Source organism: Teleopsis dalmanni, chromosome 1, assembly GCF_002237135.1.
Source record: "Teleopsis dalmanni isolate 2A chromosome 1, ASM223713v2, whole genome shotgun sequence".
Classification (NCBI taxonomy): domain Eukaryota; kingdom Metazoa; phylum Arthropoda; class Insecta; order Diptera; family Diopsidae; genus Teleopsis; species Teleopsis dalmanni.
The window spans coordinates 228,497,329-228,511,425 of NC_051846.1; the positions used below are offsets into that span (position 1 = coordinate 228,497,329).

General features: G+C 30.9%; 3 protein-coding genes across 3 annotated transcripts; 2 read left to right on the plus strand and 1 right to left on the minus strand.

Annotated features, from left to right (window-relative positions):
• Positions 1 to 912: 912 nt before the first annotated feature.
• Positions 913 to 2,944, minus strand: LOC119672547 (folliculin-like). Its single transcript, XM_038083617.1, has 5 exons — positions 2,552 to 2,944; positions 1,954 to 2,487; positions 1,627 to 1,888; positions 1,135 to 1,237; positions 913 to 1,069 (listed from the first exon to the last, which is right to left on the minus strand). The coding sequence occupies exons 1-5, from the start codon at positions 2,918 to 2,920 to the stop codon at positions 949 to 951; spliced, it is 1,389 nt and encodes a 462-aa protein (XP_037939545.1). The 5' UTR covers positions 2,921 to 2,944; the 3' UTR covers positions 913 to 948.
• A 2,032-nt stretch (positions 2,945 to 4,976) lies between these two features.
• On the plus strand, positions 4,977 to 7,605 carry LOC119672546 (zinc finger protein 540-like). The gene has a single exon (XM_038083616.1). The coding sequence runs from the start codon at positions 5,010 to 5,012 to the stop codon at positions 7,386 to 7,388; it is 2,379 nt and encodes a 792-aa protein (XP_037939544.1). The 5' UTR covers positions 4,977 to 5,009; the 3' UTR covers positions 7,389 to 7,605.
• Positions 7,606 to 9,307: 1,702 nt separating this feature from the next.
• LOC119672545 (zinc finger protein 85-like) lies at positions 9,308 to 11,903 on the plus strand. The gene has a single exon (XM_038083615.1). The coding sequence runs from the start codon at positions 9,387 to 9,389 to the stop codon at positions 11,826 to 11,828; it is 2,442 nt and encodes an 813-aa protein (XP_037939543.1). The 5' UTR covers positions 9,308 to 9,386; the 3' UTR covers positions 11,829 to 11,903.
• The last annotated feature ends 2,194 nt before the right edge of the window (positions 11,904 to 14,097 follow it).

A 14,097-nucleotide genomic window follows, 5' to 3' on the forward strand; every position in this document is an offset into this window, starting at 1 on the left:
AAAAATAAATTTTTGTGTTTGTCCTTTATTTCTTTCTTTGTTATTCGAAAACCCTCTAAATTTTAATAAAGCTTCTTTGTCACCATACAAAGAAAGCGTAGCTTTATAGCAACACTAATACTTTATTCAAATATTAGACTTGTGAAAAGTAAAGAACAATATGTTAAAATATAATATTGTTCAACTTTTCCTAACCGCGAAAGCGGATTTGTAGAATAACATAGCATAGCTTCTTTGTAAAAAGCACCAGAATGGTCGCTTTACATGTAGTAAGTAAAACAATATGCATTACAAAATGTCTCTACAAAAAGAGTAGCTTTGAAAAGAAATAAAGAAATAGGCAAAACCCAAAAGTTAAACTTTCAATTCGCTGAACTTGTGTTTCTAAAAATAAAGCTGAAGTTTATAAGCTCGTTCTTATTTAAAAAGCACGGCAAGTGCGTTGGTTGTTGTCACTAATTAAATAAAAATAAGTGACAATAAAACCTGGAACTTGAGCATTGAAAGTTTGTGCAGCCTTGGCTTCTTGTGGATAAACACGATTAGTCATCGCTTCTAATTTGACAGGCACGAGTTCTAAGCCTGGCACTTGCAGTCCAAACAAATTATATACGGACTATAAGCTAATTAAATAATATTCGATTATTCCCAAAGACCACTGATGAAGAGTACTTGGCAATACTCGAAACAGCGTTGTATGGTCAGCCAAATTTCAATAAAATTAAAAAAATAAATTTTTGTGTTTGTCCTTTATTTCTTTCTTTGTTATTCGAAAACCCTTCTAACAGTTATTTATTATAAAGTAAATACTTAAATTCGTCCAATTCTTTATTGTTGTTCTTTAAAGTAAAGAAAATTAGTTTTGGTTGAGTTTATTTGATTAGTTTTTTAAATAAACTTAAATTAATTGGAAATGTATTTACAATTTTCAAATATAAAATTTATATATTAAGCAAGATGTGCGCTCCAATAATTTATTAAAGGCTGATCTTGTGGCTGGATTCCAAGGACCTTTTTAAGTTTAGTTTGCCCTGTTGTTGACTTTGCACGGTTTAAGCAAATTATTTTACTATAAAAACCAAAATAATCAATATTTATTTAACATTAAATGTATAAATGAATTATTTCACCTACTTTTTCCATTCTTCGATCAAAACTTTAGTCTGTTTATTTAATACCAGCTCTGTAAAGCGCGTCTCATTGACTGCTTTAATTAGTTTAACCATTAAATCGGGCCCTGTTAATAATTTTAAAATAAATTCATTTTCTAATGTTAAATTTTGTCGAAAGTAACGCGTTTTATAACGGAAAGAAACTATTTAAAAGTTAGAAGGGTTCGCATAGAAATGAAGTGACAACAAAAAATTTTATTTATTTTATTGAAGTTTGGCTGACTATAAAATGCTGTTTCGAGTATTGCCAAATATTCATCATCAATAGTCGGAAATTGGAATATTTCTTAAGGCTACCCATGATGAGTACTTGACAATACTCGAAGCAGCATTGTATAGTCAGCCAAACTGCAATAAATTAACATAAATTTTTTGTTGTTGTCTACATTTCTATTCGAACCATCCTATCATCTAATTTTATTTTTTTGTATAAAATTAAACATGTTAAGCGTACATTTACTAGGTAATTCGCCAGGCCATTTTACTGAAACTTCAAACCCATCCATTGATTTGTCTAAGTAGTCAATGCGCAACACGGAACTGCAAGCGATTGGAACGGGTATTTCATTAGACACAGATATTATTTTATAATCTGAACTAATGGAGTGCTGATGCTGTGCGTCAATACGCATCAAGTTGTGCATTTTGTCGGGTAATAATTTTCTTAGACAAAGCATAAAATTAAAAGTACGTTCCGGGGAACCACGTACTATAATCTGGAAATAGTATTACGTTAAATTCAATAATCAAAATAAATACATGTGGCAGGTATTTGGCATACCTTAACCCCTGTAAGTGCACAATAGCAAACTGTAGTAAATAAATCATTTCTCACAACTTGTTTAATGTGACGCAGTGAATAGAATTCTTCTTGTTCAGGATCGTCAAGGGTTTCTTCGAATTTCTGTATCATTGGTAAAGTTGTTATATTATACGTTAATCGTTGTTTTGGCGGTTGACCACTACTTTGTGGAGGTAACCACGGTAGATTGCCGAATGTGACATGTTCCGTTAGAAACCGCGAACCAGCTAAGAGTACCCACGAAAAATGTGAATGTAATATTGCGTATATATTATCTTCGCCAGTCAGTTCAACAAGAGATCTTGGCGTTTGTACTAGCAATTGTGCACCAGATAAACGTCTCTGACGAGGTGAATCTTTAGCTTCTTCATCTTCTTTTATTTTGTGCGCGGATGCTTGTATTTCAGATGAGATTCTTCGCAAATGTTCAGCTAAAAAAGGTTTTGTATTTAGCAAGAAATATTTATCTTTCATTAATATAATAATAGAAAAGAGTTGATAAAATCCTCTCGCCTAAAAAAAATTTCAGTTAAAAATATTGTATAAGCAGCGACGAAAATTCAATTTTATACATTACTTGTAAATCGCTAACATGAAAAGTGTGACTTAAGACATGGCCCTGAGTTGAGTCACCAAAAAAGACAAATCCGCCGTCCTTGTTGCAATTTATCTCTGAACTTAAACTTTGTATTGCAGCATATTTCACAAGTGTGGCCACTTCCGGTAGAGCAGCAGTCTGTGTACTTAAAAATGTAGCACCGCTTTCGGTATCCTTGCTGTACAATGCATTGGACTGACCCAAAGAATTGCAAGCTGCACACAGCTTATTATTAATTTGTTGGTCAAGATGTAAATCATCAAGCTTTGAGCGTAACGTCAATGTGCAGAATATTGGACATGGTCCATGTGCTTGGCAAAAATTACACAATGCAATTACTGCATTCATTTATAATACTTATTTTTTGTTTAATGCGTAAATCTGCAATAAAGTTTGTTTTGAATGCAAACTTGTCAGCTGCTGTTAAAAAAGAGTGACCTGCCGATATTTTGTAATGAGAGTACCCTACACACAGCAAAAAAAAATTCATTTGGTAAGACGTGATTTGTATGTGTACGATATATATTCTATAATATTAATTTTATGTTAAAACTTTTTTACAATAATTTCTTTATTTATAGACCATGAGGGTACTCATAACAGCTATAAGTGATATTTCGTGAACTGCATATGTCGTGAACTTTTCGTATATTGCATTTACACTGGCCTCAAATGGCTCATTTCGAATGAGTCATTGAAAAGTGTTTACATTTGTTGTAATTCATTTGTTCTAATTTCAAACAGCTTATCTTTCAACTTGTCTGTTGATTTGATTTATGACCTGTGTCAAAAAAATGTTGGATGAAGGTCAAACTGAATACTTATTTTTTTTATTTAGGGTGTTGCAATGTATTCATTTGTATTTGGAAGATATGTGAAACTCATTCTAACCTCGTTGGAACTTATCCTAACCTCGTTGGAGCTCATTTGTACAGAATGAGATCCAATGGATCTTATTTGTACTTGAGATTTTGTACGCAATAAACGAATCATTTGCTTCTTATTTTTGATTTGTGACCAAAATGAGCCACTTGAGGCCAGTGTAAATGCTATATTACATGCTTGACAGTTAAGCTTGCGAAATAGGATATACGTTTTCACATCGAATTCGGATGCGTATCTGCTTTGAAAACAGTGTTAATACTCGTGTCATATGGCGATCAGACAATGGTTTAATACGGTGGCCTGCTGGTTTTAAACTAATGTAATACTCATTTTCTGCTCTGTTTATAATATTATAAATTGTTCTTAACCTAATATTAAACATTAGACTTTATTCCTTAGCAGATTTACCGAGGTAGTAATTATAACATACTAACTCAATATTATTGGAATTTGTTCTTTTACCTGTCATATTTAATCACGAGTTATTATTCTAGTTATTCCTTTACTTAATACACTCTATTTTATTAAATAACAAAGAAACTGAACAGTTTTTGCAGAACATCATAACAAACAAAAAACCCAGACTCATCTAACGGTATTCTCTCCCGTTAAAAATAAGAAATTCCAAAATTAAAAACAATGATGACACAACAAATTTGGTGTTATTTTTATTTTTGTGAATTATTTTATTGTTCTAATGATACTTTTGAATAATTTTTAGTTTAATATGAAGAAAAATGTTTAATTTATTTGTAAACTTTTTAATTTTTTTTTATTTCAAAAATAATCATTTTTATTGGCCAAATATTTGTAACATTTTTTCGTTTTGCAAACACAATCTTGACAAACTGTATATAAAATGTAAACAAAGAAGTTAACATATTTCACCTGTTTATGCAAATCAGTTTATATCTATGGAAACTCCACTCCTTAAAACTTTTATATACTTTCTTTGATCGTTGCAACTGTACAGTTTATTATTGTTAAATGCAACCCAGTGCATATAGGAATTGCCAATTCATATGTCAGCTAGTTGTTTATTTATGCTTTCCTGTTTGTTTAAAATCTCGTACAAGCAAGGCGGTTGTAGTGACTAAGAGGAAGTAAAATAATTAATTTTAAGTATTAGTACTAAATGAATTTATTTTATAGTTTTTAAAGCACCATTCAAATTATTCATATATAAATAAATATTTGAAACAAATGTGATCGCTTTTAAATTGATTTCTAACAGTAGCTTTAGTTGCAGTGGAAACATGATATTAAGTGTTTTAACTGTGGATAATTCGCAGTCATTTAAGAAATTATATCATATATATATTTTTACCATAGATGGCAATTTGTAATTATTATGTATTGTGCATAGCAATAGGTACTCTAGCCTTTTAAACAATTATAAAACTTATAACGTTATTTGAAGCAATTTAACGAGAAAAATAGAAACAATTTAATGATCTGGCAACATTGTTTTGATTAAAGTATTTTCGACGCGTTTTACTGAAAATAAATGTAGATTATTATTGTCTTTGTATATAGTTTTATATACAATAAAATGAGCACAAATTTAGAATATAATATACATTCTATATGCCGGATATGTTTAGAATATATACAGTACGAAAATGCTTACGATTTGTTCCTTATTCCGGGGCTAGCAAAAAAGTTAATTGTATGCACTTGTATAAATGTTGAACCAAATGATGGATATCCAAAAAATATCTGTGGAGTTTGCTATACGCGTCTAAACGATTTACATGATTTTCAAAAACAATGTATTGAGTCTGTGCAAAAGTTTCAGGATATATTTTCAAAGAATGGATTTCCGGAAGTACCTTTAACCACAGTTGACAATTGGGTGCCTGCTGGTACTGAGGAAACCCAAAACGCTTTGGCAGACGATGATGAAGCACCTAACTGTGATCCATTACTTAACCATAAAATGGAATTATTGGAAAATGAAGATGATGTTTTCAAACTTATAGGAAATGTTGATAAAGAAGCGAAAGAAACGGAGGAGAAGGAAAAACAATTAGAGGAAGCTAATTTAAATCAGTCGAAAAATGGCAAAATATTTAGTGATGAATCAAGTACCGAATTCGAAGAAGATAATGACGAGGATGAAGATTTCATTTGCAATGAGAACGATAAAAGCGACAGTGATGATGATGATCTGCCACTTGCTGCACGTTTGCGTAAAAAAGAAGCTGCAAATTCCAGCAATGGACCAAAAGGTAAAGTGAAACGTAAGCGGATACCAGCTGCAGAACGGCATTTACATCGCATAATAACCTGTCATATATGCCAGAAAAAGTTCAAAAAAGCTGATAATTATCAAAATCATATGAAATATCACAATGACAAACTACCATTTCAGTGCACAGTTGAAAATTGTCAAAGAGGCTTTACAACATCTTACGCACTGCGGGTACATGTAGAGCATACGCATACGGTTCCAACAGAAAAGTATCCTTGTACTGTCGAGGGATGTGGACGTGTATTCCATCGAACGCGAATTCTGAATTGGCATCTGAAAAAAATACACAAAGTAGTAAGAGATCCAAATGAAATTAAAAAATATCCATGCAGCGAATGTGAGAAAGTTTTCAAATGTCCAATGGCACACAAAAAACATATGTTTAAACACGATGGCAAGGAACTACCATTTCCATGTAATATTTGTGGCAAACGATTCGTCACGAATACTGCTTTAAAAGACCATTTGATGAGGCATGCGGGTATTAAAAATTACATGTGTCCATATTGTGGTGTGGGTAAGACAACTAAACAAGAATGGAACAATCATATAACCACACATACCAAGGAGAAGAAATTTAAATGTGAACTGTGTCCCCATGCGTCACACAATAGACAAAACCTGCGGATGCACATAAAGATAGTGCATGATAAAATCAAGGATTATGCATGTCAATATTGTGGTAAAACATTTGGAAAGTCCAATGCATGTAAAATGCATGAAACGATTCATACTGGAGACAAGAAACATGAGTGTAAGGTTTGTAATAAGAAATTTTTGTATTTAAAAGGTTTAACAAAACATTTGCAAACACACGAGAAACGTGTGCTGCGCGCATTTGAAGGTATACCAAATAAAGAATTCACTCCATCGCAAGTGTCAGAGGCTACCTTAAAAGAGACGCATCAAAAAGTAACGGAGGAACTGTTGAAAGTGACTTCTAAGACAGCTAATCCCGTATCAACTGATCCTAGGCGTGTAGCACGTGTAGATATTTCATTGCTAGCAGGAACTGCCATTAATCCCATTCCATCAGTAGCAGTTCCATCTTGGTCGCCGCAAGTAAAACCAATGTTAAAAGAAGGTCCACATATATGTCCTGACTGTGGTCAAGGCTTCAATGGCATTGGTAATTTAAAACGTCATCATCGAATTGTACACGAACGAGTTAAAGATTTCGCATGTCGTTATTGTCCTCTACGTTTTGCTAAAGCTGATACACTTAAACATCACGAAATGACACATACTGGAGAAAAGCCACATCAATGTATGGACTGCGGCAAGCGTTTTATACAAAGTGTGGCGTTAAAGCGACATATGAAGGTGCATATGGACCGCAGTTTGTTGCCGCCAACTGTCAAGAAATTCGAATGCACGATTTGTGGTAAGCGTTTCATACAAAATTATCATCTTAAACGGCATATGAAAGTACATATTACCCAACCGAAACCTGCCACCGTATTAGCTGCTCGCGAAGATGTCCAGAGAAAAAAAATAAAACACATAGAAGTTAAGCGAAAAGAAGAAGAAGATCGTTCAGCTATTGCTGAAGCAGCAAAACAGCAATTGGACGAAATTAAAGAACAAGAGAATAAACTTAAAATGGCTAAAGAAATTCTCAAAGATATGGCACCGGTGCCAATTCCTGAAAGGATGCCACCATCAGAAGTGAAATAAGCATTGGAAAGCTGTTAAAAATTCTGAAATGTTAATAGTTCTTGTTAAGCATGTAGTATATAGTTTAGTTTATGTAATTATATAATGTCTGTGTTTTTATTATTAATACTTTTTATATCATAACTGTTTGCAATATTAAGCTATTTATAGATTTTTGTTTTGTTTTTGGTTCTTTACTTGTATCTAATATGGTTAGGAAATGTTTAATACAATAATTTTTATCAAGTAAAATTTGATTTAGTACTGATGAAAATAAAAACTTTTAACTGAAGAAAAATTTTTTTTATATAAACAAAAACAGCTTTATAAATTGTAGCAACTCAGGTCTTAATGCTTAATTTGAAGGACAATGTCATGAAGACGCTATGACATCGGGTGAAATATTTTCTAGTAAACAAAAGTAACTAGTCGTTAATATGAGTTAGTTTGAACCAGTTATAAGCGAAGGGTTATGTGCCGCCAACTGTGCTTGTAATTGAGTCAATCACGTAGAAATATTTCAAAGAAATGCTTGAAGTGTAATACACAGTACTTCAAACCACTGGCAGTACGTAAAATTAAGAATTCCACTGCAAAATTGAACTGCAGTGGAATGAGAATAAGATATAAATGAGAATAAGATATTACGTTGTCACAGAGATAGATTCACTAATATTCCGAAATTCATTCACCAAAACATATAATAAGCATTTTACACACAAGTAGCAAAATACGATATCAATATGAACGTAAGAAATACGTTCTTGTTAAGAAGAAGTAATCTTTTGTTGTTATATTTCAAGTCATGTTTATGATTTGTTATTATTTTTGATAACAGTTCAGATCATAGTAAAAATTTATGAATGAAGTGAAGCAGTTATTTCATTCAATAGAAATGCAAGAGGCAATGCAAGAATAATGTCTGACTGTATGTATGCAAATATTTGAATATTATTATTGAAATTTAAAAATATATATATTGTTTTACAAGGAAAGGTTGAAATCAGTTCTAAAGTATATTCTAATTGTTGCTATATATTACTTAAATTTTTATATATATTTACATATATTCATAACTAAACAAATTTGTAAATATCAAAAGTAATAATAAATTTTTTATTGCTACATTTTATGAAATAATGTTTAATGAGTAGAATGAGTTACAATATATTAAGACCGTGTGCAAGTTCGAGTAAAGTGAGGTAAAGTAATTCGATTTTTTGCATTTCATTTATGTAAATATATATTTATTATTTTTGGTTAAAAGTTATCAAATTTATTTATGTATTAAACATCTCATAAAATTTTCACAATGATAATTTACCTAATTTCTATCTAATTTACCGTACTCGAAATTCTGGTGAATACCAACATTGGCTGCCATACCGTCATTATTTACTATTTCTCTTAATTTGTCATCAATTTACTTGAACTCGCAATCGGGCTGAATATGTAAAGGTAAACAGTAGGAAATTTGTATAAAAAGGACCCTGTTTCATATTTTATTTTTTGTGTTGTTCCTTTACTATAAATGTGTAGCCATATTTTCTCAATTAGTTTTAAAGTACAATAATTCTGTTTTTTAATAATTTTGTTGTTGTTATGTCTATAAAAACATCATCTTATATTTTTTTATTTATTTACTATAATAATAAAAAAAAAACTAGAAATGTTTATTAACTTACGGGGTGCAATATGTAGCTTCATAAATAAATTGTAACAATAAGTTGTTATTAAAACGCATATTTATTTATTTTTAAATAATGATTCTACAAAAAACAATAATTATTTTCCTTTATTAATTTACAATAGTTGAACTGTTTTATACATATATGTTTTATGATTGTATGACGTTTAGTATGTGAGTAGAGTGATTTAGAACTTTTCTGATTTGTAGTTTTTATGCAATTGGGTGGCAGCACTACAGTATAATAAAAAACTTCATTGACGCGTAAGATTTTCCCGAAAAGAGGAAAATTCTAATTAATAAATAAATGCGAATATAAATAATAATTAAAAATGGACGGTGGAACCGAACACAATATTCATTCAATTTGTCGAATATGTTTAGAAACGTTACAAACTGAAAACGTTTATGATCTTTTTCTCATACCAGGTTTGGCGAAAAAACTTGTTGTTTGTACTTCTTTATCTGTGGAGCCGCATGATGGGTTTCCAAAAAATATTTGTGGTGTTTGTTATACGCGTCTTAATGATTTACATGACTTTCAAAAACTATGTGTGGATTCAGTGCAAAAATTTCAAGATATGGTGGAAAATAAAGCGTTCAGTACTCATACTTTTGATATTATGGAAACAGGTCCACCTGATGTACAAACTATCTCAGCAGAAGATGATGATAGACTTAACTTCGATCCTTTGGTAAATCACAAATTGGAATTTATTGATAATGAGGAAGATGTATTTAAAATGATTGAAAATGTTGATAAAGAGGCAGAAGAGGTAGTTTTAAATGAGAAGACGGAAGATACTACTAAAAGAAATGATAAAACATTCTTCAGCAATGACTCTTTTAGTGAATCTGCTGATGACGATGATGATTTCCAACCCGACAATGCTGATAATGACAACGATAATGATACCGATAGTGACGATGATAAACCTTTGGCAACTCGTTTACGTAAAAAATTAGGTAAAACCTTAAGATCGAAACTGGCACGAAAACGTATACCCAGATCAGAGAAACATTTACATCGCATTATTGATTGCCACATTTGTCATAAGAAATTTAAAAAATCAGAACGCTATCAAGAGCATATGAAATATCACAATGATAAGCTACCGCACCAGTGTACTGTTGAAACATGTTTAAAAGGCTTCACAACCGCCAATGGCTTACGTCTACATGTAGAACATTGTCATGCTGAAACAATACAAACTTATCCCTGTCCAGAGGAAGGCTGTGGCCGTACATTCCCTCGAACTCGTCTGCTTAATTGGCATTTAAAGAAAGTGCATAAAATTGTGAAAGAATTAAATGAACCAAAATGTTATCCATGCACTGAGTGTGAAAAAGTATTTCGATGTCCAATGGCACTTAAGAAACATATGTACAAACATGATGGCAAAGAATTACCATTTCCGTGCAATATTTGTGGAAAAAGATTTGTTATTAATAGTGCGCTTAAGGATCATCTTATGAGACATGCAGGCATTAAAAATTATGTTTGTCCGTATTGTGGTGTTGGTAAGACGACTAGGCAGGAGTGGAATACTCATATTAATACACATACTCAGGAAAAGCAATTCAAATGTCATCTATGTCCGCATGCGTCCCACAACAAACAAAATCTGCGGATGCACGTTAAAATTGTGCATGAGAAAATTAAAGATTATGCCTGTCAATACTGTGGTAAGACTTTTGGCAAATCGAACGCATGTAAAATGCATGAAATGACACATACTGGAGAAAAACGTTGCGAATGTAAAGTTTGCGGGAAAAAGTTTTTATATGCGAAAGGTTTAACTAAACATTTAAAAACACACGAAAAACGAGTTTTACGCGCCATCGAAGTTTATCGAAAACGTCAAATGGAAGGTGGTTTAATACCCACTGAAAATCAGCCACCTCTTCCTGAATTACCAGTGCCAGAGAATCATTCAAAAGAAACGCATCAAAAAGTAGCAGAAGAAATATTAAAAGTATGTGCTGAATCGGCAGCATCAATTCCTAAAGATCCAAGACGTGTAGAGAGAGTCGATATATCACAACTAGCAGGAACAGCAGTTAATCCGATACCTTCAGTGGCTGTGCCATCATGGTCTCCGCAAATAAACTTTATGATGAAAGAAGGACCACATATATGTCCAGATTGTGGACAAGGCTTTAATGGACCAGGCAATCTGAAACGTCATCATCGTATTGTACATGAAGGCGTTAAAGACTTTGCTTGTCGCTTTTGTCATCGTCGTTTCGCAAAAGCACAAACTTTAAAGCATCACGAAATGACGCACACTGGTGAGAAGCCGCATGAATGCAATCAATGTGGGAAAAGATTTATACAATATGTTGCACTTAAACGTCATATGAAAGTGCACATAAATAGACCACCAATAATACCTGCAACTGTATTTGCTGCTCGAGAAGAACTTGAATTGCAGGAACGAGAAAAACAAGAAGCGAAACGAAAGGCGGCTGAAGAGCGTGCAGTAATCGCAGCGGCGGCGAAAGAGCAACTGGATGTAATGCAACAACAACAAGAAGAATTGCAGAAGCTGACAAAAGAAATATTTGGCGAAAAAAGTGGTAATGTAGATAATGATGCTATGGTTACTGATGCAGATCATATGAAATTAGATCCAGTTGATATAAAAGAATTTATTGTTGATACTGGTGATGCTCAATTACCGATCACAATTGAAAATCCGGCTTTAGGAGACTTTCAAATTGTAAACACTAGTACTATGGGTAAACGTACTGTAGGTATTACTGATCCATAAATCGTAAAATGTTAAACATTTATTATTGCATTATTTGATAGTTTATTTATATTAATTCTTTTTATTCTTTAAGTTTAAATTTTATGACGGCGATATATTTTATGTTGTACATTAAGACACACTTTCTATATTATTGTAATATATGAAGTCCGATGATATTTTGGATATGACAAATTCCTACAATCTGACGTAAAATATCTATAAAAACAAATCATTTTAAAAATGATTTGATGGTTTTATATATGTTTGTTAATATTTCATTATTATCTTAATGTATTGTACTATATGTAATCAATTCCGCGAGCGGCCTGGAGCCATTCATTTACTACCAAGTGTCGCCATTCATCTCTCTAATTGTTGTCATATCGTGTAGAAGAAAATCAAAAGAAGTAGATTTCACCTCAGGAGGTGAAAAAACAAACAACAATAAATATTTAGTCCAAAAACAATTAAAAAAACAATTATATATTCATACAGTTATAGAAATAGACAAAACAACATTTAATTTCATTTTCGAAATTATTTAAAGTGATTTTTTTTAATGGCTTTAATGTACATTAATTATATTTTGAACAATTTGAAAAGTTGTCATATATATTGGAAAACGTCTCGGATATAAACATTTTTATAATTAAATATTTATTGCTAAGACACACATTGTGCTCTTCAGCCATGTTCGTACGCTAGCCACTGGTCTTATAAGGGGCACTTCTGGTATGCGTATGAACAACGTATGAATGGTTTGAGCAGATTATTTGGGCTTTGTGCACAAGGCCCTCATTCCAACCTAACATAAAACATACCTTCTAAAGCAGGGCTGTCCAGACCAGATGCGTTTGCGGGTCAATACAAATCACTGTACATATTGGAGGGCCGCGGAAACAAATACATAAGTTCATAGTTATTTTCAACAAAAATAAAAATACGGTTATAATGTTAAATTTAGTTTTATTAATTTATTAATTTAAATCCATTTATTTGGTATACCATAAAAATAAAATAATGTTATCTTACCAGTACACTATAAGAAAATTTGGGTAATTGTAATAGATTAAAAACATGTCGTGGGCCGTGCTTTGGACAGCCCTGTTCTAAAGTATTTGTCTTAATGTAATGTATAACAAAAACGTTGGTAAATAATATAATAACATACTTGTATTTATGTTTGTTAATTTAGTCAGCATATAATTAATGTATTAAAATATATGTTATATGTATATATTAAAATATTAATTAAAAAGTTTCAAAGTAATTTTTACATAATAATTAAAATAGTCGGGGAAAAGCTTTTCAGTTTTACATCTTTAAGCTGGAAAGAGTGCAACAAGGTATCATCCTTCGTATATTAAAATTGTGTTAATTGTATATATATATATGTCATTGTGCTTGATATTTTTTGGAATATATTAACAAAAGCTACATCAAATAATTAAAAAATAATAATTTAAGGTATTGTATTTTAAATAAATAAAAAAATAAATTTAATATGTTTCCATTTCATATAAATAGGAAGCATTTATTCTCAAAAATATATTTCTATAAGTTTAATATATTACAAGCATATGTATTAGTTTAAATATAAAATTAAGTATGACGATTATAATAAAATAAATACATTTAAAACAAAAAAAAATTCTTAAATCATTTTTACTTAAATTAATATAAATAAATTTGTAATATATACATGTGTGGTAAGTAATATTTTATTACTATTATATAAATAAATAACATAATATATCTTATAGGTCCCAATATACCATTCATCATTCTAATACGCATAAATCCAAATTAAGGGTATTTTTATTTAATAAAGTTTGTAATATATATTTTTGATAAAATTGTTAATGTTTAGTAAAATAGTACAAACATTGTGTACTATTATATATATTAACGTGAAGTAAATTAGAATAATGATTTTACGTAGAGTAAGAATTGGGAAAAAAAAGCATAAACTTGGTTTGTATAAATCAGTTAACATATTTAAGTAATAGCAGAGATCCAATTAGATTTATGAAAGAATCTATACTTAATAAAAACTAATTTTCATATGAGTTTAGACATTAGGAATCAGTGACTAATGAAATTAATTTTTAATACTACATTACAGTAATACAAATATCACACTAATGTATCTGTGGTAAAACAATTCCTAAATACTAGGGTTTTCAGTTACTCACATTGACAAAGGCAATCACATATGACAACAAATCGATGGTTGTCTCTTAATTATTTTAAATATATATCATTTTAATAGTTATATTCTTTAATA